General features: G+C 37.5%; 1 protein-coding gene across 1 annotated transcript in view; it reads left to right on the top strand.

Annotated features, from left to right (window-relative positions):
• MAPK1 (mitogen-activated protein kinase 1) overlaps positions 1-25,312 on the top strand; it is a 46,484-nt gene that overhangs the window by 8,640 nt on the left and 12,532 nt on the right. Inside the window, exons 2-6 of the mRNA XM_054006107.1 lie at positions 13,601-13,783; positions 15,584-15,773; positions 20,093-20,209; positions 22,317-22,431; positions 23,401-23,532. Of these exons, the coding sequence (XP_053862082.1) occupies positions 13,601-13,783; positions 15,584-15,773; positions 20,093-20,209; positions 22,317-22,431; positions 23,401-23,532 (737 nt within the window). The remainder of the gene's footprint in view (positions 1-13,600; positions 13,784-15,583; positions 15,774-20,092; positions 20,210-22,316; positions 22,432-23,400; positions 23,533-25,312) is intronic.

The raw sequence follows: 25,312 nt of genomic DNA on the forward strand, positions 1-25,312 counted from the left end.
TCTCCTCCCCCGTACACCTCCCCCTCCCCCCCCCCCCCCGACGGTCTCATGGTCGTCAGTGAATCTCATGTTCAATGATAAAGGTAGGCTTGGCAGAATTTGTGAGGTTGATTTTGTTGTTGTTTTGTTGTTTTTTGGGGGGGTGTTTTTTGTAATTTCAATGGTTGATATCAATGTTTGTTTGTTTATATCAATTCAAATTTTTACAGTTGAAGGAAATTATGGTAGACACTGAGATTCAAAAAATTAAAGCATTAAAACACACATTAACGTCACATGTTAAAATACACAAACTCCTAAATTCTCAAGCAGCATTTTTCTTACTTCACCAATCTGTAAATTTCTATTATCATCGATGGAAATATTTTTTTCATCAGTTTGTTTTTGTATGGTGAAATCAACATTTACCAATAAAAATCTAATCCTTCCAAATGTCTAAGTGACATAGGTGAGTAAGTCTCATTGTAAGTCAGCATGACTTGTGTTTCTGCATCACTTAGGCCCTTTTGAAAATCCCATCAATAAAAAGCAGCTGAAAGATCTAGTGGGATGTGTAAAGAAGCCTGTTGTTTGCCACTAAAACTGATGCTGTTTCTGTGCTGTAGCCAGATCTAAAGCCTGTCTAGGATCCAAAAGCTTGGAAGATTAAGATCTGTTGGATTTGGTCTGCCATCGCTTTTTCAGTGACCAATTCCAGAAAGAATAGGTCAGATCTTTGGTGATAATTGGTAAGAACATTAATATCAAAGAATAGTTCTTTGAGTACATGCCAGATGAAAGCATGTTTATTCACTGGAAACTTTATCTCCCCTAGGGAGACCATAATTATCCCCCACAATAATAAGTTCAAACGTTCTTCACTGGCTTTCTCTGGCCTAGCAGGCTATATCTCTAACTCAAATGTCTGGGTGGACTTTAGTGCCTCCACAATTTCAAAGTTGGATGATAGTACGGGATGGAAAGTGGTTTGTTTTTGTTTCCCTTTCCTTTGACATCGTTTCCCAGCTGTGGAGAGACTGTCCTTAAACAAATTGTTCTTGTTTCTGAGATATATTCAAAGCCCCTTGCTGTGAGATACTTTCAACTTGGACCTGGTGAAGACAATTGGAGTTAATCAGACTAATCACATGGAATAGTTTCTTTTGACAAGAATTTGTGGATGCTGTAATGGAGAAGCAAGACATCTTGTTCCTTGCAGCTCTGGCATAAGAATGTTCTGTTTCAGTTATTCATATTCCATGTGTGTACATCTGTCTACAACATTCCAGCGTCCTCCCCTCTTATTTCTGTCTCAAGCTGCTGGTTAATAATGGTGGCCTGTGAGGCAGATGCGGAGAGAGGAGGTGCCTAAAGAATAAGAGCATGGATGGTTTTGTGCAATAGATGCTTGTAGTGCTCTACTATGCTGTTCCTACTGATCTAGAGGCAGTGTCATAAAACAGTTGCTGGTTCCTCCTTAGAGCTTGCTGCACTTCAATGGCAGACAAAATTATTTGTGTGTGTAGGTATAGCTTGTAATAGGACATTACTAGAACTTTCTTTTAGCAGATTTCAGATAGCTTAAGATTATCTTCTTGTTCATTTGGAAACAAATAAAAAACTTACTCAGGTTTCTAAACTCAGCTGTTCAGTAGTACCTAAATCATATACAAATAATGCTTTTTCTAGAATTTGTTAAATTCAGTCGACTTATTTTGATATTTTTCACAAAATATTGAAATTTACTTTGTTGCTGGTAAAGTAAATAGAATTGAGTTAGAATCTCTGCTGCATGGTAAAGTAATTCATCTGGGGTTTTTTTGTGGGTATATTTTAAGTACTGGCAACTTGTAATTAGATTTGCAGTGTATAATATGTAATTAGTTCATCTCCCAGTTTTCCCTTTTCTCTAAATTAGCAGCTGTCATTGCAGCACCTTGCTTCCTGCTTAGTTGGGGGTAAATAGCTCCCTTTATGGCAGATACTGATGTAGTATCCTGAATTAAGCGCCATGAAGTAGATTGGGCATGCTGATTTGCAGTACTCAGTCTTCTCTGGAATTTAACAGCCCTGAATGTACCATATGACACAGTAAAACATTTCTTAAATATTGTATTTTGAATGTCTCTGCATATATGACTGCTTTGAAACGGTGAAATATATAGTAAAAGGAAATAAGTTTTCTGCCAAAGATGAATGCTGAGATACATTTTAAATACTGAAGACATTCTTGATTTTTGCAGGTGGAAGATTAGTGGCAGTTATTTCACAGTTAATTCAGTAATGCACGGTTTTCTTTCTTGTCAGTGTGAATATGGCAGACTCATTCTTAGGCTGCACTCACTGATGTCTGGCCTCTTACTCTGCAATAATGATAATGGGGTGAGGGGAAAGCCCAAGTACTCTTGTAAATTAAATTACTGAATGGAATTTTTTCATTATTCACGCAACACATATACTTGTGCTATTATGTCATTTTGTACTGAATTGCTGTGAATATTTTTACACATAAATGTAAAAAGATTGTGTAATTATATAATTTTAAAAATTGCTATAGTAAGACTTTCTTGGATTTTAAATAGCACAATTCAGTTACGAGACCTAAATAAAATAGAATATACAAATTAATTTTGTCCCCTTTTTCTTTTGGAAGCTCCAAAATGCTACCCCAAGGAGATGTTACAGTTGAAAAGTTTAGTAGACATATCAGCTGAAGAACTTTGCCTGCTAGCTGAAGGTAGATAGAAAAGATGATGGGGATTGTGCAAGAGGTGAAGAGCTCTACTACTCTAACCCTTTTGAAGTGTGTGATCATCCTTCAAGTAACTTCAGTGCCTGCTGTTGATTCTGCTCGCAGCTTTCCTATGCAGCTTTTCCAAGAGTATGGAATCACTGTTATGAAACTGATCAGTGTCTTGATATCACTTTGCTGCTATTTGGCCGATCTAAGAAAAGCAGCAGAGGACTGGAACAATCTTTCTGCAGACTGAGGAAGTCAGCACTGCATTTCACATTTGGAAGGTTGTCTTCACAACCGTAATGGTTAGAAACTTAATTTCATTTGTTTTAAATGGAAGCTTAATTTCTGCAGAAACTGATCGGCTTTCATTGAGGGATGAAATATAGTATGGTTATGTTTAACTTAATAAAGGGGACTTAAAAAAGAGGAAGCTAGGCAAAAGGCCCTAAAATCAAATGTAAAGAAGTTGAAATCCTTAGGTTTGGCATAGATACTACTCTAAGGAAACAGTAATAGTGTCAGAAGGCATGTAAACCTCTAAACAAGAAAGGGAATCAGAAAGCAGTAAGTAAATCAGTATGACTAAATAGAAAGGTTCAGAAAGTTAAAGCCAGATATCCTTCAGAAAATGGAAAGCCTAATGAAGTCAATTAAAAGGAGTATAAGCTACAGCAGGCAAAAAGTAAGAAGGAACTTGGGAGAGTAAAGATGGAATTTTAATAGCAAATAGCTAAAGGTATAGAAACAAATAAGAAATTATTTATGTATGATGCTGGAAGTTTGCATGAGAATTTGATAGGTCTCCTGGAGAAAGGAGATCAACTAAGAAAGGCAAACATTCTAGAGAAGCTAACTGATTTCTTTGCATCAGTCTTCATCACAGAATGGTGAGGTGATGTAACTCTTTTCTGGTAGCACTGATAAGGCACATTCAGAGATTGAGATCAAAAAAGGAGTTTCTGGAACAAATAAACTGAAAGCAACGAGTCACCTGGTCCCAACCACCCAATGTTAAGAAGGAAATTAAGAAGTAAATGCTTGAGCTACTAGTAAAAATGACTTCTCATTGAAATGAACTGCTATCTCGGATGGTAGCCAGTATTGCACTTCTATTTTTAAAAAGTGCTAGGGGCAGTCTGAGGAATTAGACCAGTATGCTTTTCTTCTGTACTTGATAAATTGGTTAAAATAATCATAAATAGAATTATAACAGCTAGAAGAGCCAGCTCTGATGGAGCCCAACAAGCACAGCGTCTGTAAAGGAAAACCTTGTCTCCTGAATTTAGAATTCTTAGACTTCTTTGAACAGGACAATAAAATAGTGGATAAAAGACAACTTACTGACCCAACTTATATGGACTTTCAAAGGGGTTTTAATAAAATCCCTCACAAGAGGGTAAAGCAACTAAGTAGACATGGTGTGAAAGACAATATACAATAACGAATCAGAAACTGCCTAAGAGATCGAAAACGGAGTAAGGATAATTGGTCAATTTTATCATGAGAAAATGTCAGCAGAAGGGTGTCAGAAGTTTCTGTACTAGAATTGGTGTTTAATGATCTGAAAAAAGGGATGACCAATGAGGTGGCAAAATTTGCAGATTATTTAGGTTAGTCCAGACTGAGAGAATACTGTGGAACTTCAGAAGGACCTAACAGAGCTAGATGAATGATCAGCATAATGGCAGATGATATTCAAAGTTGAGAAATTCAGGGTAATGCCCATTGGGGGGAAACTATATTTGAACTGCTCACCTTAGTGGATTCTGAATTATGTGCATCAGCTCGGAGGAAAAACAGGAATCATGCATCATCAGTAATCAATAAAATGAACAAAATGTTAGAATGTATAAGGAATGGGACTAAGAATAATACAAAAATATTATAATGCTGTTCTACAATTCAGGGGTAAATCACCTGGAATACTGTGTTCAGTTCTGGTCACCCCACCTCAAAAAGGATGTTTCAGAAATTGAGGGGTTTTAGAGATGAACAACAAAAAGAATTAGAGGTATGGGAAAACTCATGTGAAGAGAGTAAAAAATATTGGTACTGTTCTTGAGGAGACAAGAGGGGACATGCTAAAAGGATACAAAATAATGAATGGTATAGAGAAGGTTTATCTGGGAACTTCTGTTTACCCTTTCTCCCTGTATAGGAACAGGTGGGCATCAATGAAATTAGAAAGTGGCAAATTCAAAACTGATAAAAGGAAATACTGTTGCACATAATGCACAATCAGACTGGAATTCCTTGCTTCAAGAAATCATTGAGGCCAAGAGCTTAGCGGATTTCTTTTTAAAGGATTAGACATTTTTATAGATAATTCTAGTTATTGCTGTTGTAAGAGTAAATATTAAAGAGAGATCTTTGGAAGGGATATAAGCCCTCAAGCTTTGGGGAGTAACCCAATCTCTAATTATCGGCAATAACTCTCCCTGGGGGCAGGTTATCACATAACAGCCTGCTTCAGAGTTTCTTCCTCTGAAGAAGTTGATACTGGTCACTGTTGGAGATAAAATATTTGAATACATAGGCCACTTGTCTGATCCAGCATGGTAACTCCTACGCTCTCCATTGCCAGGGAAAGCTTCACATTCACCACTGGCAAGTATCTTACAGTAGGTGACAACTGGATGCCATAAGTGGATGAAAGAAACTGAGGGGAGGACAGGTGAGGGGCAAGGTAACAGTAAAACAACCATATCTTAGCACAGCGAACATCAGTTATGGCTTGCCACCTACCTAGCCATTGTCAGCTAGTACTGTTTTGTCCAGACAAATCCAGGGTAGAAGACACCTTTTCCTCAAAGGCGCCTAAGTTGTCTTTGGCAAAGACCTTGCCTACTCTGGAGGTAGGAGAGGAATCTTCTACTGAGTCATATATTTCTTCTTTCTCTTAATTTTGTAGGGATGCCTTATGGCAAAAGACTGCACCAACTTTCAGATCTGAGCTGTCTCTGGGGAAAGCAGAGAGGCATGCCCAGAATTTGACAGCTGAGACCAACTACCCTAATGCCTCAAGAGGCAGGTCTCTTCCTACTCAGTCTGACTGTGACACCTGGTGCAGAGGTTATGGGGGATGCTTGACAAACACTGCTGTGGGAGTAGTAGGCCCCACTACCTGCCTAAAATCACAGTAGTTTTGGAGCTTGGAAGAGGGGTGAGAAGGGCCTGGTCACTCTCTCCTAAACTCCAGGTCAGAATTCAGCAACTGAGTCAGGGTTAAGTCAGGCGCAAAGTGTGACTATACCTCTACCCCGTTATAATGCGACCTGATATAACACGAATTTGGATATAACGTGGTAAAGCAGTGCTCCGGGCGGGGGAGGGGGGGCTGCACACTCCGGTGGATCAAAGCAAGTTCAATATAACGTGGTTTCACCTATAACACTGTAAGATTTTTTTTTTTGGCTCCCAAGGACAGCGTTATATCGAGGTAGAGGTGTACTTGTTTCTCCACTCCTCCCTCCCCAAATCTGAGGATACTCTCTTCTTGATCACTTTGCTCAGCCTCTGGTGGTACTTTGTAGGATAGGCTGCTTGTCTGGGGAGAAGGGCTTTTCTTCTGGGCATGTTCCATGATTTTTGAGGCCTGAAAGTTATACGGGACAAGTGGGGCCAGATCTGCTTTGCAGTTATTTTGAAGGTCTGTGTGCTACGGATTTCCTTTGCTGCCATCATTGCAGCCAAAGTTCCTGTTTCACCCTGAGATAGCAGAAGATGAGTGGACCGCTGAATACCCAAAGACTAGAAATCTTCTCTGGGGTAGAGCTACCAGTGTAGTGAGAAACATTGGCCCTAGTTGGACTCCTTGTAGGATGAAAGAGTTAAAATAAATCCTTGGCCCTTATCTTATTAAAATGTAAATAGTTATTGTATTACTTCAAGTAGTGCATGTTAATTTGTATTTGTAGTAATGCAAAATTGCACAAAGACAAATATTTGAATTAATAGATATGCTCAGGAGGGCCCGTGGAATGTGCATTCATGTTTGTGCTGGCTCAGTATTGAAAACTTTACTGCTGCAGGGCAGAAAATCTTACATACTTCATGATTGTGTGATTAAAAGCGAACTTTTTCTTCTCCTCAAACACTCTTTCATTTTAGATATTCAAAAAATATAATCACTCCTGTTAAAAAAGTACGGGGTTTGATCGTAGTCTGAATTTTAAGTACTCTCATGTTTCTAGTGTTTTTTTCCTCCAGTAAGTGCTAGTAAATGTTAAGTATACATTTTTCACTGTAATTACAAAATCCAGTTTATATACTATTGGCTTTCAGTAACCTATGCGGAAGATGGTGGAAGGAGGAGCTGCAATAATTACACACATCAATAGATGATTAAAATATGCTGAATTCTAATTTTTTTGATTTTTGTATCCTCTGGGGGAAAAGTAAAGTTATGTGAGATGTGTGTTCCTATGGCTATGTAATATGTATACGTAATTGGAATAACAACTGGAGCCTCAAGCCTCAGACTTTTTTAGAAGCTAGTACTCTTCAACAGCTCTGTTTTCAGAGTTATTGATACACCTATTAGTATTTCCACGTGGCATGCATAGATCTCAGTTTCAAAGAGAGGAAAAAGCAGAACTGTATCAAATAACCAGTGCTCCAGTGCTAGAATATTTTTGTTTTTATACTTTCATATTTGCAATAAAAACATCAGCTTTGATGGTGCTCTGTTGTTCTGGAGAAGTGACTGGTGCTAATACTAAATATACTATATTAAAAGTTGCTATTTAATACTAGACTGCTAATGTTTTTATCTTTAGTCCGTTTTATTTTTGCTCTATAGTTACACAATTAGATCCTGTTTCACAGGTGCTGAGCACCTGTTGCTCTTCTTGAAGCTAATGAACTGTGAGTGCTTGGCACCTTTGAAAATTATGCTCCAGATATATTTATGAAATAGTCTTGAAAGTTTTTGCATTATTCTGGAAACAAATGTAAATATCTAAAGGTGAACTTTAAACTTTCTTCTCTAAATATGAATTTGCCAACTTTTCTGTGCTGCTGTCTGTTCCTCTCTTCCCTGTCCTTTCCCAACAGCTTTATATAAGGGATGGGTAAAAAAAAAAATTTTTATTATGAATACACTTAATGTCTCACAGCAACAATTCCTTTTACTTTTTAAAGGTAAAATCTAAACAGGATAGATTAATGTTAACTATATAATTTAGCATTAGTCAATTTCTTTCTGAATGCAAAACTACAGTATTTAATTTCAAAGTTCACAAACAAGCGTAAAGGACTGCTTAATAGCGATCTCTAAAAATAGCCTATTAAGTTCGCATTTTAAAAACTTTAAGTGAACACTGTGGTTTGTCTTATAAACTGAATTCCATTTAAATTATACAAATTTATCTTAAATACAAACATTTTCAGACATTCCCTTCTTCTAAAGCAGGCACTGATTCTACAAAGCAATGCTTATAAAATGGTTTAAGTAGTATAATCCTTCATATCAACTTTGAAGATAAAACTTCAACGTGAACAGGTGGGAAATTAACATTAGACATTTAGGGTTGTGGACAAAAAAGCACATTCAGTGATATAACAAAACTTTATTCAATTTTAGATAGAAAGTTTGCAAAGACTTTTTCAGAAGTGTGAAATATTTTTTTCCATGACACTTTTGTCATCTTCCATTTATTACTCTTTGAGGAGAAAATATGTATGCAGACAAATAATAAAAACTAGCTCCTTTTATGCAATGAAACCAACTAATACTAGAAAATAAAATATTTTGAATAAGTGTAAAATGGCTGACAAATCTAAATTAAAAATTGAGTAACTTTTGTAGCAAATCCATGAAACAACTCTGTGTGGTACAATGGGTAGAATGCAGTATTTTTTTCTTACAAGCAAAGTCTTAAGTTTAATCTTTTTACAGTGAAAGTTGGCCTAAATGTCAGTGTTGCAGAGATACCTAGGATTGAGTTAAATGCAGACTGAATCAAAAGGATAAATGTATTTGTTAAAGATCAATTTCCATTTTTTTCTGAGATTGGCTTGACCAGCTGGAATTATTTTCTGTTTTCCTATCATAGTTATTAACAGTGTCATTCTATATTTCAGTAAGTTTCTTATCACTGGACATGCCCTTGGACTCTTGTTGTCAAGGTAACACTAGGTTACAGATAAAACAAATCTTGCTCTAAACTCCCAATCAGTCGTTTATTTAGTTTTCTATATACTTATTTAAATAAATGACAGGCTGATTGGGAGTTTAGAACAGTGAGTGTCACCTGTAGTTTTGTAGATTGTGTATGTATATAACTTCTTAACTGTCAGGCTGCAAAACTCCCTGTGGGGGGTGAATATTCTTCCCACACCATCTTCCCTAAGGATCCATGCTGGCCTGGGCGGCAAGGTGAGGTGAAGAAGAAGCTGGGGAAGGAGGACTGAGGGTGCTGACAGACTAGGCAGTTTATCTCTGGTTGTGTGAGGAAACAGCCTTCTCTATGGGTGAGACCACTGCCAGGAATTGGCTTCCTTCCCAGTGGCAGCTGCAACATGCTCTCACTTGTTCCAGTTCTGCTCCATAAGAAACACGTGAGGAGTAGAAATGGGTGGGTGAACATGCTGCCGCTGCTGGTGGTAGAAGGAGCTAAGTTTTAGTAGTAGGCCCATCCTGTACAGAGGAAGACTTTTCCTTCTTGAGCAGGAGTTAATGAGGAACGGGGTACCCGTCAGAGGCCCAGCTTAGTAGTGAGGATGCATTCTGTCGGCTCCGCACGTGGAGCTGTGTATGCTTTTGCTCAGTACGTTGTCAGAAGGGTGCCCTAAGGCTAGGCTTTTAAACAAGAAGTGAAAGTAAAGGTTGTAAAAGGGAGAAAGTCTGTTTTTAAAAATTGCGTTATAAAACTTCTTGGGTTATAAATATTACTTGTCTAACTGAAACTTACTTGCTCAACTGAGATCAATATAGATTAGATATTTGCAAAATATTTAATAGCTCAACTCTTTAAAAAAATTTAAATATTAAGGAATGTAATGTTAAATATATACAGGTATTCAATCCAAAGCAAATCTCTGTTTAATATAATCACCAGAGCTTGAAATTGGAATAACATTATGTATAAAATTAGGAACTTTGTTCAGTAGTTGCAAAATATCTGCATTTAAAATTATCATGGTACAATTAAAGAGCACTCACAGCCATATGCTTGCATCAACTTGTAAAGCTGAACATTAACGGGAAAAAAGGTTTATCTGTCCTCTTTGAATGTGCTTAAAGTATTAGTAACTAGGTTCATTGCAACTATGAATAATACATACAAACCATTACAGGAAGGGAGTTTGCACTACATGTAATGAAGATGAACTGTATGCCAGTTTACTAACAGAATAAGCTATTTTAAGAACTCAAGGGTATGGACTAGCAGTTTCCGCCTGAGAATCCCAAAAGAACTTTGAACACTGATTATTGCTCACAGAACCCTTGTGAGAATTGGTATGCTAAATATTGCCCCCATTTTGCAGGTAGGCATCCTAATTTTTCCTGTGATGAAAGCTAGTGGTGGTCAACAAGTTCTCTTCTTCAGAAGGCAGTCGCAGTAAATCTAGTCTGGAGAAAATGTAAACAGTTGATGATGGTGGTGCTTTCTCACTGAAGAAGTGAGCTGCTCTATGGAATTTTTTTGTCAATTTAATTAATGCTTGTAGACTGTCATTTCTGGAGATGAAGATCATTATCCACTGAAATAGACAGCATGGGTATCATCAGCATAAGTTTCTTCACCAGTTTATGCCTCAGCAATGATCTGAGAAAGGAATGAGGTAGTTGTGGTGAGGGGTAGAGACCATCTGAAGGACTGAAGAGATGTTTCGGTCCTTGGCCTATTTTCTGAGACTCCTAACAAGAATTCCAACTATGATAATTTTGTAATGTTTATGCTAGTCCACTATGTAGTGGACTGAGACCATCTTTTTTCGCATTAAGTATCCATTTCTACTTGAGCCAACCCAGGCTGTGTTTGAATCAGTTTAGAGGTGAAAGTGGCCGGGTGTTCATTCTAATGCCCCAAGATAGAACTTTGTTTACTAGTATTAAGTTAATAACTTAAGTTGCAAGCTTCTTAAGGTAGGGACACTGTCTTCTGTTGTATATGCTGACAAATATGCTGTTGGTGACAACATTAAGGGACTGGAAAATCCATCTACTTATTTCAACAATTTTAATATTAAAGTCCTTCAGTGTCTTAGAATACATGTCTAGTAAAGAGGTGCTGGTATGTTCCTATGTAAGTTCTGTGACTCTTTTGCAATAATCACTCAAAGGGGCCACATTTCTGTGTAAGAGACGTGGTATTAACTTGGTATTCAACAGATTCTCTGTGTAGCTACATTATTCACATTACTACCAATATGCTGCAGAGGCAAATGTGCACCCACTCATACAACTAGAGTAGTGTTATCCTCGGGTTGCCAATGTAAGAAAAAAAAAAAATAAATAAAAAAATCCTCTATTACACTTAATTGCACAGGGATGAAACAAAGTTTGAGAAAATATAACTGATCACAAGTCAGTTTCCTTTATTGCTAGCTTCCATTTCATTTGTGCTTTTGTGAGCTTACACAGGCTGTGTGGCAATAACAGAAATGCATACATAGTAATTACATTAGTGTGATGAGATACTTTGATATGAAGAGAGAAAAGTGACTATGTGCAAGATGTACACTAAAGAGGAAACTGATTACATCTTTACCACATGTACCCTGCTTTTTCCACCCTGCCTTCATACAGTACATGGTAGTACTGTCTAAAAGGGAGAATTGAGTTTTTACTGTTTTGTTTTTGAATCTAATCTAAACTTTTTGCCCAACTTGCTAGGAAAATGTTTCAAGAAATGTAAATGAAATTCTTGAACTACAGCATATCAAAATTTGATATTTTGAATTGATAAAAATTAGTGATTCTGTGAAAGGAAAGAAGGAATTTCTGCTTTCTGGGAGAATAAATACTGTTATCCCACAAATAACTGACTTTGTGTTCATTTGAAAAAGCAAAGACATCAGTATTGTTTATTAAAACTTGAGAATAAAATGTGTTTCATAAATAGAAAATGTTGTTCTATATTTAAGCAACATCAGTTGCCTAATACTGGTCATGAAATATTCCTATAACAATTTGCTTCCTCTTTCTCTGTCATATATCTGCCATCCATGTGCTATGAAATAAGTGTAGGTTCTTTATTGTGAGAGAACAAATACAGAGGGGGAAGTAGGTGGTCTGTGTACAGTGATGAAATGAACCAGGCTAAGATTTCTTCTGTTCATTCCTAAATAGGCTCATTCAGTCTTCAAAATTTCTGGTTCAGTCTGATGTATACACACAAGAGGGCTGAATGAAGGTTATAGTGGTAACCTAAATTGAGTATCTTGTAAGTGCTTGATTTTTTGCAAATATAATGTTCATTTCATTTAGTGTTTTATATGCAGTAGTACTGTAGTGTCTGAAATGTGCCCTCCACCCTTCCAAGTAATCTCTCTTAGGGTAGGAGAGTGGTTCAAATAGACAGCCATTTTCTTGAATTCCTTTTGAGGTCCTTTCTCCTGAGCATCTCTTCTATGTAGCTCTACTCCACCTGATCAGAAGATATTCAGGCCTCTCAGCAGAGTGGGCCTACTGATGAGAACCTCAAGGAACTTTTTGATTGTTTATGAAAAAATTGTTGGGCCTGTTGATTGAGTGGCCTAAATTTTTAGTAGCTCTATCTGATTTAACACAACTTTTTAAACCCCTAATTGTTTTAATTGGAATTAAAAACAAAACAAAAAACCCTACTGTGGAACCATTTCTGTTTTGTCTTAGGGTTTTCAGAGGTTTTTACAAAATTAATTTTTGACCAAATTATGAATTAACTGTCCCCCTTGATTCACATTTTCTTCACACAAAAATAACAATGTAATGAGACACTTCTGTTCTTTGTCATTTTTAATAATAGGAGCATAGAAAGCATCTTGAAGTTCGTAAATTTATATCTTTTTGCAACATAATATAAAACTGGTTTTTAGAAAATCATTAAAGTTTCATTGAGACTTCTTGTTTGCCATCTCAATACATAAAACATAATTTGTTGACATTAGGCACTTTAAAAAGGAATACGGACACTGCTTTATAGATACATCTCAGAATGAAGCTACGTGCTCTCAAAAGCTCAGGGTGGTGTATTTACATCACTGAACCTGCTTAGAAATATAGGTCACTGAACACATTACCTGGGTTCTGTGCTCCATGCTCTGGCTTTCCGTTGAATGAAGTCCAATTCAAGATCTTCTTCCTCATAATCAGAGCCTTGTTTGGGATTGTATCTTTGTGTGTGAAAACATCTCTCTCCTACAATCAAGACCTTTCATGATAGCTGTATTTCACTGGAACACTGAAAATTTTGATCAATGAAGGAGGCTTGTGGGTTTGGGAGACTTTTAGAAGTTGGACCTATGCTGTGAAACTCGTAACTGCTTCAAAAGAGAATTACCATAGGCCTTTCCATGTTCAGAACTCAATGCAAAGCTCAACTCTTTGACAAACCTTTCTTTCAATAATGTTCACAAAGTAAAATAACCCTAAACCTACTTTTCTTACAGGCTGATAAGAAAGATAGATACTTCCTGGTGTTGAGTATGATTTTAAATACATGGGAATAACTCAGATACTCTGGTCAGAGAACCCAGATTTATCTAATAGTTGCTGCAATACAGCCAAGTATTTGTTGAAAAATTAAAATGCATGTCATATTGACCATCATACACTTCATGAACGTAAAAGGGATGTGCAGACCCTAGATTATGCAGAATTCTCATTCTTGCTTTGTGGACTAAGTGGATTTAATATTCTGTACAATCTGATATTGTGAATTCCTCTTCCAGTTCTGCCTATGATAACGTCAACAAAGTTCGAGTAGCTATAAAGAAAATCAGCCCTTTTGAGCACCAGACGTATTGCCAGAGAACTCTGAGAGAGATCAAAATCCTCCTGCGCTTCAGACATGAGAATATTATCGGAATCAATGACATTATCAGAGCTCCGACTATTGAGCAAATGAAAGATGTGTATCCTTTTAAAGGTGTAAGATGGTATAGATTGCACTTTTTTCTCTTTGATAGTTCTAGTTCTCTGCTTTACATGTTGAGGCAGTTACACTTTATTTTTCATTCATCCTTCATCTTGCTAGTAAACTGATAAGAATTTACCTGCTGTGCTCTGGTAAACTGAAAGGAAAGCTTTGTAACATTAGTAAAACTTGAGTTCTGTTTGCAATCTGTAATGACTATCTTATCTAGATCTTATCTATCACCCTACAACCAATATAAAAGTAATTAAATACCTTCTGCTAGTTGACCTATTTATTCCAGTCTGTAATGTTAGTGTGCCTCTGCCAGCTTAGATTGTTTCAGAAAATGTCAAAATATCCAGCATTGCATTTTATATTTAATACTACGCAGTAAGAAGCCTTCAAATAGTCTCTGGTTTGATTCCTGAGGTGAACACCAGCTTTTACAAGAACAGGCCCAAAAATACTGTTCCTATGTTTTTCCTCTAAATCCTAGATCAAGAGATTCTGGCATTGCCTAGATGTCTTTAGTTTATCTAGCGACTTTATCCTAAAACTAAATTGAATGGTTCAACCCTTATTGATCCTAAAATAAAGCATAGTACTCTGGAACAGTAATGGCAGAGTAGCTGTCCACTTTGGGGTTGGGGAGATATAACTGCCCTGAGTCCCCTGGCTTAAATGATCTAGACTGTTTCAAAGGTGAGCTGAATCTAAATCTGCAAAAATCTAGGTGTACTTGATGTATACGGAAAATTCTGCATCTGTTCACAGGCAATTAAACATGCCTGATATGTGCAACTGGATTTTGTTGTTTATACCCAGTTTGCCTTCCACTGGAAAATTTGGCTTAATAATGTGTTTAGCATGAGGTGAAGCCTCAGTTGGAAGACTTACACATTAGTACAAAGTGTCTTCAGTTCTTCTCTAAGCAGTATAGAATGACAGTACTTTGAGTGCAGGTTGTGTTCCATCTGGGTCTGAGAGTTCAAAGGGACATGTTGATTTAGGGAGGGAAAATTAATTACAAGGGGTTATTGCTATTTGATTTCTACCGTGACTAACATTTGTTGTGTAACAGAAGCCAGTTTTTTGCACTGGGATTTTGTGGCTCTGATCTACAAATCCAAATATTTTTCTCCAAGAGGTACCTTAAGGGGGGATGAATTGGGAGCAGGTGAGATGCAATTCAGGTTGGGATGGAAGAATCTGCTTTGAAAATGCAGGCAAGGGTTTGACCAGTACTAGGTGTAAAAGATGTGGTGTTGGTTGATTGGTCCAGCATGACAAATATACAATAGAAGAGGGAACTTGGTTTCTGGACATGAGAAGCCTAGGTCAGAAATTGGTATCTTCTAAGCTTTATTTCTTTCACATTTATTTAATACTGAATACAAACGTGGTTTTTTCCTCATAGTTTTATCATCTGTTAAACTAGAGTATTCACTTTTTGGCAGAGAGAAGAATCCTCTGAAGACACAGTTTCTCATGTTCAGAGCCAAATAAAATAAACTTCTTATATGAAAGGGTTTTATTATGATTAGCTGACACATTACGTACCAGTCTCTTAATCCTGTAACAACTGAATCATTGAACAGATTGATCTGAACCAAATCTTAAAATCAAAAATATCCAAATAGTTTTGTGATTGTTAAAATGAAAATGAAACAAAATTTGTGGCTTGGCAGTAATTTTAAATTCTGAAAATTAAAAATGGGTAGTTCATATTAGCACATTATGTGGATATCTAAAATGAGGTTATGGATTTGTTTGCTGCCTTACATCCAGTGGCTTACAGATACATTGTGCAAGATCTCATGGAAACAGATCTTTACAAGCTCTTAAAGACTCAACACCTCAGCAACGACCACATTTGTTATTTCCTTTATCAGATCCTGAGAGGGTTAAAATATATTCATTCAGCCAATGTGTTGCATCGTGACCTCAAACCCTCCAACTTGCTGCTTAACACCACTTGTGATCTCAAGGTTAGTTGGAGCCTTCTTGCAAATTAGTCATTTTTCAGCTAAATTAAACTCCCTTGTACAATGACTCAATACAGTGGTTCTCAACGAGGAGTCTGAGGCCCCTGGAGTGCTGCGAGCAGGTTTCAGGGGGTCTGCCAATATGTCCAGCATAAGACTCTTTAGGGACCAGGGCAGAAAGCTGAAGTCCTCCTGCACAGGACTGCACCCTGGGGCCCCAAGTTCCACCACATGGGGCTAAAGCCGAAGCCTCAGCAACTTAGCTTTGTGGTGCTCTCTGAGGTGTGGGGCCCCAAGCAGTTGCCCTGCTTGTTACCCCCTAATGCTGGCCCTGGCTTCTATATGCAGAAAAAGAGTTGTGGCACAGTTGGGTTGTGGAGTTTTTTATTGCATGTTGGGGGGGCCTCAGAAAGAGAGGCTGAGAGCTCTCCTGACTTAATAAACTACTTGCCGTAATCATGAAACCAATTTTTGTTGTGAATGTGAGCTTTTCTTGATAACATTGCTAAACTAGCTTTGGTTAATGAACAGTCTCTATAAACTAGTGCTAGACTTGATTTTTGCATAATAGATCGTAACTTTCTCACCTGTGAATCGACTATCCTTTCCATAAACACATTCATTTTACTTTCAAGTAACCCCTATCAATTAGTGTAATCTTGAATGTATCCTGCAGTATATAGACAGAGATGCACTGATTTTTTTTTCTCACCTCCCCTTAAAATTATCAAATGAAAACTGTGACAGCCACTTTCAGTGAACCAAAGCATAGGATAATATAGAACCACAAGTAATGACTATATAGTTAAGGCCAAAAAACTGTTTCCACCTTGAGGCTGATTTTTGACTCTCCCACTAACTTCCTAAGAAACTCTTGTTTTGGCACCTGAAACTCCTTATGAGTAATCTATGCCTAGAATATAACTTCGCGGAAAGAGTTGAATTTAAAATGCCCTTTCCATCAAGAATTATGGGAGTAGAGAAAAAATTAAGCCTCTATTTTGATGTTAAACTGTCGGTCTAATGTTACAAGCTCTGCTCCACCTAATTAAGCTTTCTTTTAAAAAATGTCTCTAGTTGTCTTCTTATAAAGGCAATCTTCAAAATGTAAGCCCAATAGCTAGGCTTGTAAGTTTGTCACTAGTTTTAAGAAAAATCATTCTGCCATTCAGTTGTGTACTTGCTCATCCCAAACACTGATTTCTGGAATACTTACCTTGAGTTCTTGGTTTTGTTAGCCGCCCCCAGTCCCATAATGCATGGGAGGCAAGTGATAGTGGAATATTGGTCATATGCCAGTGTCTTCTGACCCCCTGCTCTGGGGTTTCAGCAGCCTTTGGGGGCACCTTCTCATTTAAGGAAGGAAACAGGCATTGGTAAAAATCTTCAGCCTCCTATAAGCAAGAGGCTGGCAGCAGTAGAATTTCAGAAGAATCTGTGTGTATGTGTATACCCTCGAGGGATAACAGGTGCCATTTTGACCCTAGACAGAAAGTCACAAAAAAGAAAGTCAATAGGCATGAGGCAAGAGAAATACATGGAATGTGAATTTTGTGAGCACTAATCCTCTTTATTCCGAGTGTTACTTCAGGCACTACAGGACTATTTAAGTATGTTATATGCTCTCCAAACACAAAAGACAGTCCCAGTTCCAAAGAGCATGCTTCTGAACTAGAAGGGTGCTTTGATGTTTACAGTTACTACGTATATGGTTGAACAACAGGACTGTGCTAGTCTGCTGCCAAATAGCTGTTTTCTTTCAATGTTCCTAGATCCTAGCACAAGTGGCATGATTATGGGCATACTGTTCAATAGTTTGGTCCTTGGCCTATTTGTGTCTTTATATCTAAACATCTGTAAAATGATAGCTATAGATGGATTTAAATCATGGCTAAAATGAAATTAAATAATTTTGCCTTTAAAAAAAATCAAACCTTTTTAGAGGAACAGTTCCCTCTAGGGTGGAGGTATAAGGCATATAAGATATCACCTTTGCAGATAGCAGTGTTTGGATATTTTTGAATAGCGAAAGGAGGGAGAGGCATCTTTAGTGGTTTCTCTTGGGAACCCGAGTTCTAACAATGTGAAATGAAGCTGTTAGAGCAGCTACCATTTCTTCAGGTTATGCCAGAAAAATAACTTCATTGAGGCCTTAAATATGGTTTTGCTCATGCCATTGAACTGAACGGGGACTTTTTTCTCTTGGAGATCATCCTATTGATTTATACTGTTTGCTCAAGTGTCTTACCAAAGGCCCTCTAATCAATGAAAGTGAGACTTTCAATTGCTGCAGCCATTTCTTTTTTCCTGACTAGTAACTTTTTTACTTGAAAAACTCCTTTCTATTTTTACTGCTGAGAACTTAGGGTCTGTATTGTGGTGCCACAATGCGTACTTTAATTTTCTTTTTGTAACTGACCATATGTGATTCTCCTGACATACTTCATTATTTACTTCCAAATGTCACCAGCCTATTACAAACATTTGATTTAATACTAAAAGGAAAATTTTGGAGGTGATTAGATTAAGAATTACATTTAAAAAAAACTAAATTGTCAAAAATCAGCCTCCAGCAGAAAATGGAAAAGCAGAATAAAGGATAGAAGAAATACTCTTAGGATTATTGTTGATACTTTGCATCTGATGAGGGAAATGTTTCTCCTTGATGAGGCCTCTTGAGTTTCTATGTGATACTACATAATCTATTTTTGACTACAGGATATATGAAGTAAGGAATTGTCATTTCCTTTTCTTGAATTCACAATTAAGTATACAGCATCATTATCCGTTTATAACCATTCTAGGGAAAAATCCCACTTCGTTGTCTATATTTATCTGTGTTTCATTATCCTACACATTCTGTATCTTGGTAGTTTCTCTGGAAGGAAATAGTCTACCCATAGCCATAGTGGTTTTCTGATGGAGAGAAAGTTCCTCTGTGATAAACTTCTTGTGTAGACTGTTCCATATTGTAAACTGTTCCTCATGAAGGAGAAGTGAAAGCTTTCTCATGTGGCTTAATCTCAAGTCACTCAATGAGCCAGCCACTTGCCCAGTGAGATAATAGACATGAGCAGTTGGCCGGTTTCCCAGAGAACGGTCTCTAAATTTTCCATTCTCTCTTACAAAAACAAAAAGTGGCCTGTTCACCATTTTTTTTCTTCTCCTCCCCTGCCTTGGAAAAGGGAAAGTCTGTAGCAAGCACCATCCTTTTCAAAATGTGCCTAGCTTGACCTCCCTCATTCCTAAGGCTTGCCAGTCCCTCCATCAGTTAGAGTTCAACTTTCTACAGTCTCTTCACCAGAGGATAAACAAAAGCGATTTCCTACTTTCTGCTGAATTTGCCAGTGTGGATAAGAGCTGCTTCTCATGGTTGTGATCTAGGTGTGTCTAATACTTAATATATCATGAAAGAGGTGCCGGGGCTCAAGCAATTTTTTTTTCTTTCATAACTGATGTGGCAAGCCCAAAGGTGCTGGGGCTATGAAATGCCAAGTCTAGAGGTACCGGGGCTCAACCCTGGCAAGCCCTGGCACAAATTAAGCCCTGGTGTGTCTGTCCAAAGGGTTGATAAGCTTTTTGCAGCTCTTCTCTCCCTCATCAGTGTACATTCTCCCCAGTCTACTGTTATCTCATGGCTCAGTAGTATGCCTCTGTTGCATTGACTGCATTGTGGTGGCAATAGCTTCTTAAAATAGAAGTACTGAACTGTGCAGAGGAGGTAGTAGCAGTGTGAAGTAGATAGATCATAGAAAACCATTAATGAGCAAGAAGTGGTTCTGCTGATATTCAACTATTTTCTCTCTCTCTCTCTCTCTCTCTCTCTCCCCACCCAGCTACAAGATAATAATAGACCTGCACCTACAATTCTGGAATTAATCAATTTCTGTTCTACAATTCAGGAATTAATCAATTTCTGTTCTATTTATGGCTTTTCCAAAGACTCATTGTGTGACTTGAGCAAGTAGTAATGAACTTTTGTGCCTTGGTTTCCTCATCTGGGGAATACTTGCCTATCTCGTACAAAAGTTATGAAGCGTAACTCATTCTTGATAAATCACTTTGAAATCTTTGAATGACAGGCAGCATGTGAATGCAAAATATTCATAATTTCTTTGTTTAGATTAGTTAAATTAGGTTTTTAATCTACCATATATATTTTTCTAGATATGGAGAAAACAAATTTACATGTTAAAATTACCCTATCATTGCATGGCTTACAGCCTTACAATGGCTTGAGGGAAGATAGTTTGGGTAGTAACTAAGGTGAATTATAACACTAAAATTTGTATTTCTAATACTATTTTTTAATTTAAAACCAGATTTGCGACTTTGGTTTGGCTCGTGTTGCAGATCCAGATCATGATCACACAGGGTTCCTGACAGAATATGTAGCCACACGTTGGTACAGAGCACCTGAAATTATGTTGAATTCTAAGGTAAGGACTGTAGATGGACCAGCAAGAAAAATATGCTACAAAGATATCCTAGATTTGTATTACAGTAGAGTTCCATTTAAATCATATTGTTCATGTCATTGCTGGCTACTGAGCAACTTAAATGGTGGTTAAGATGTCTTCACCAAGAAGGCTGCCAGAAGCAATAGAAGGTTTTAAATTTAAGGGGTTTGACTTGGTTGTTTGTGCAGGCTAGCAAAAGCCTGCATTAATGTATACAGTACTGCTTTATATATGAAGTGCTTATATCATATGTAGTCTAGTATAATTTTTTTCTAGTTTTCCAAGAGAGGAGGTGGGAGTTTGTTAGAATTTTAGTATATCAGCAGCAAGACCGTAAGACTTCAGTTCCTTTTTGTTTTAAGTTTGAAAACCAAATATTTCAAATTATCACTTACTCCTTTTACTCGTTTTACTGCTAGTAGAGGTTTCCCAGAATTATGTTAGCATGTTTCAGCGAGAACTTCGATTTAACAGCAGGAGGATTACCAGATTCCAATTTAAATATGTGTATAGCACTTTTTCTTGGACCTCTCACGTTCCTCATGGAATTTAATTGCTTAGCACATTAGTTCCTTTACACTGTAGACAGAACCATGTTAAGTGAAACATATCAAAGCCTGGTTAATCTGACAAGGTTACAGCTAACATGATTCAATATGTCTGTGCAGGAGGACTTTTCCTGGCACAACTATGTATTAATTATGGTGTACTGCCCACACCACCTATGCTGCATAGCCATGTAACAGTGTAATCTGGGTAAATCTGGGCTATCTCTTGTTGTCCCAGCTGCTTGTGCCAGAGGCAGAGGGTTGTAGGCGGTCTTTCACATTTTGTGGTGTCCTCCTAAGCAGGCACCTGAGAGTTAGATTTAACGAACCTGGTTACGTCCTATATACACAGCAAAAGAAACATAACACAAGCTGGCAGGAGCCTGGAAATCTGTCCGGATCACTAACAAAGTAAACGAATGGTACTCTTCCCTCGTGACTCATAGCAGAAGTGAAGTAGGGATGTGTGAGTGGAACCTGTTCGGTGCCTTTCCCCCATGAGCTGGGGAGACCATGTCCCATATTACCTCTCCCGCACCAGTACTAGCAGCCATCAAGGGCTGGTATTTCAAAACCCAAAATTCTCCAAGTGGCTCATAGAAGCAGGTAGTTCAACTGTAGCAACTTCAGAGCATCTGGACCCTTGCTGCTCACCCTTCTGATATCAGCACCTCACAGGATACTTCAAGGCAGAACAGCTGTGTCTGATTATCTGTTGCCATATCCTCCCAATTTCCTCTTGCCTCTCATGCCTCACCCTCCCAAAAGCCTGCTAATTAATTTTTAAATTGTGTAAGATATCGCACATGATTTCTTTACAAAATTCTATATACCCAAAACATTTATACATGTTTCTTTGTATATATGTAAATATACTATGGCACTTATCCAGATATATGCTCTAAAGTAACCAGGTAAACTTATTCTTGTAACTTTTGTCCTTCCTTATTCTTTTTACCAACTCACATCCCAAAGACTTGTTACTCTGACTATTTTGTGGCCTAATACTTAGATTGTAGAAGCTTTGGGGAAAGGACCATGTGTGTATTTATTTGAAGTGTGTAACATGCTTCTGGGCACTATGGGTCTTACATTTCGATATGTAATGGATTAACTTGCTTACAATTTTGGTAAAATCAAACTTGGTACAATTTACTGATACAAGGTGTTCTATAACAGCTAAATGTTATTAAAATCTATTATGTAGACAGGCCCTGAAATCAGAGAATTCACAAAAATGCATTCACAGCTCTCGACCTGATTTGGCAACAGCTACTTGGATTAAGAAATATTGTGCATTTCTTCTCCAAGTAAAGCATTACTTTCACTCATATTTTTGAGACACAATGCTTGATTATTCCTCGCTGTGCAAGAATGATTATATAACAGTATGATGTCTTAAGCATGACTCATCTAAATCACTAAATTACACTAGTGCCCTATCTTTCAAAACCACAGTACCTTAGCACATATAACCTGTTACTGTGTTAATTATACAATGAAATATCAAAAGGGCTTCTTTTCTCCTCCTCCCCCAGGGTTATACCAAGTCTATTGATATCTGGTCTGTAGGATGTATTCTGGCAGAGATGCTCTCCAACAGACCCATCTTTCCAGGAAAACATTACCTTGATCAGCTGAACCATATCCTTGGTAAGCTTTTTATAAAAAGTAGTTTCTGTTTCCACAGTTGTCTATTACCTCACTGGTGGATCCCTACCAACACCACCAAGCTTGGCCACCCATTTATCCACCTCTCCAACAGCTGTCTCCATGCTTTCTTCCACTGTGTATTATATGTATGGAATACTCTTCCTGAAGTGTTCTGCAAGACCACTACACTCTCCATCTACATACTTCTGTTGTGATGCCTACTAGAAATGACCACCCTAGTTTGAGGGGCAGTTGAGGATAGCTAAATCTTACTTATATCGGAAAACACTTTTAACTGGTTTAGAACCATAAAGTTCTGCATGTTATAGGCCTATGTGAATGTGGGATATTTTTATTGTTATCCTTGTTCCCTCTCTCCCTTCCCTTCCATTATTTGTTATAATCACATTGTGTATCTAGAGTAATGGGCCTTTAGCCTGATTGAATCCCCTCGATGCTATCACATATATAAATTAGTAATAATAGTAATAATAAAGAAGGGTTCATACAGTATCGCTTTACTAAGTGAACAGTCCAAGCCATTTCTTTAAGTCAAATAACTTTTCTGGAGAATGAAGAGATGATCTCTTCTTTATTGTATTGATGATGATATTAAATTGAATATTACAAAATAAAAATTGAGATTAATTTTTAGTTGTTGAGAATCAAATGTAGTTCATTTCATATTTGATAGTACCTATTTTTCTATAAGCTGATCAAAAATCAATTTTTCCATCAGACTGATACAAGTCTAATATAAAAATATGTCTGTGGGTGAAGATGAAACCTGGTCAGAATTGTTTGTGAAAGCTATTTATATCAAATTACTTCATCTATAACTTTTTCTTAAAAGTAATCTGAGCAGTAATAACAGAGTAAAAGTAGAAATCTTTGAGTCTTATCAAAAGCTTGTAATGTGGCTGTTTCAATGTACTTTCCATATGAATGAAATTATTTTGTATTTTTTAGGTATACTTGGATCTCCTTCTCAAGAAGACTTGAATTGTATAATCAATGTAAAGGCCAGAAACTACTTGCTTTCTCTGCCACACAAAAATAAGGTACCATGGAACAGGCTGTTTCCAAATGCAGACCCCAAAGGTATTTTATATTTTTGCTCTGTTACACTTGTCTTGATTTTTAAAGATGGAAAACACAAAAAGCAACCAATGGTGGGATTTTCAGAACTGCTTAGGGATTTGTACACCAGTTCCTAGTAAAGTTAATGAGCATTTGGCATACGGATTGCTTAAACTGCTTTAAAAAAATCTCATTTTAAAATTATAGATAAGCATGACACTTAGTTTTTTTTTATCAACTTTTACCTCCTTTTTAATCCTGGATTAGCAGCATCTATCCTGGCCCCTCTATTTACATCAGTCTGGGAAAGGGAAAAAGTGCAAGATGAGTGGACCAATGAGGTTATAGTGAAGATACCAAATAAAGGAACTCTCAGTGATTGTAACAACTGGTGTGGTATAACACTTTTATCTGTGCCAAGCAAAGTATTGTGTAAGATCATAGTCCAGTGTATATCAGAGGCAGTTGATAGCATTCTCAGAAAAGAGCAATCTGGTTTTCGGAAAGGGCATGGATGCACAGACCAGATATTCACTCTACGAAACATAATAGAACAGAGCTTAGAATGGCAACGGCAACTCTACATAAATTTCATAGACTTTGAGAAGGCGTTTGATAGCATTCACAGGACCAGCCTATGGCACATTCTGCGGGCATATGGAATTCCTTTCCATGTAATCAACATAATCAAAAGCTTCTATTTCAACTTTCCATGCATTGTTGATCACAGTGAGCTCAGTTTTGAAGTCAAAACAGGAGTAGGTCAGGGGTGTGTCATGTCTGCAGTCCTCTTCAACATTGCCATCAACTGGGTAATGTGGCGTATAACAGAAGACATGCCTAGAGGCATTAAATGGACACTCTTCTCCTTCCTTGAAGACCTGGACTTCGCAGATGATGTCGCTCTCCTATCACATACCCAACACCATATACAAGAAAGAACAACTTGACACAACATATTCAGCCAGCAAATTGGACTGAAAATCAACCACAATAAGACAGATATCATGACCTTAACCTCACCATCACCAGTACGGATAGAGGATTATGTTCTCACCAATGTAGAAACATTCACATACTTGGGCAGTACCATCAGCCAGGACGGTGGAACAAAATTAATAAAGCCAGGAACACCTTCAGGAGCTTAAATACAGTCTGGAAATCATCAAAATACAACACCAAAACCAAACTCAAGATTTATCAGACCTGCGTACTTTCAACACTACTTTATAGTGTAGAATACTGGGGAATGAGAAAGTATGACATGTCCAAACTGTCTTCATTCCATACAACCTGCCTCAGAAAAATCCTCCCTATCTTTTGGCCCAGAACAATATCAAATCAAGATCTATTGACACAGTGCAGCCAAGAGGATCTGAGCACCATCATTCCCAGGAGGCATTGGAGATGGATAGGTCATGTGCTTCAGATGGAAACTGATTCCATCACCTGAGTAGCAATAAGATGGACACCTGAAGACAAGCGAAAACAAGGCCACCTGAAAACAACATGGCGAAGAGCTGTGGAAGCCGAGCTGAAAAACCTGGGGCACAGCTGGGGAACCATTGAAAGATTTGCCAGAAACAGACAGGAGTGGAGGAGCTTCGTCACTGCCCTAAACGCCAGAGGCGTAATAGGAACATGATGATGATGATGCCCTTTTTAAACTCATTGGCTGTAGCAGTCCATATTTCTCAAAATTGGTTTCAATGAATTTGACTTAAATATATAAAATGGAAATCCCAATTTTCCATCATCGAGGAGTTAATATGTTAAAAATTGTTAGTTGTCTTAAGTGTTG

This window comes from Malaclemys terrapin, chromosome 16 (assembly GCF_027887155.1).
Source record: "Malaclemys terrapin pileata isolate rMalTer1 chromosome 16, rMalTer1.hap1, whole genome shotgun sequence".
In the NCBI taxonomy this organism is placed as follows: domain Eukaryota; kingdom Metazoa; phylum Chordata; order Testudines; family Emydidae; genus Malaclemys; species Malaclemys terrapin.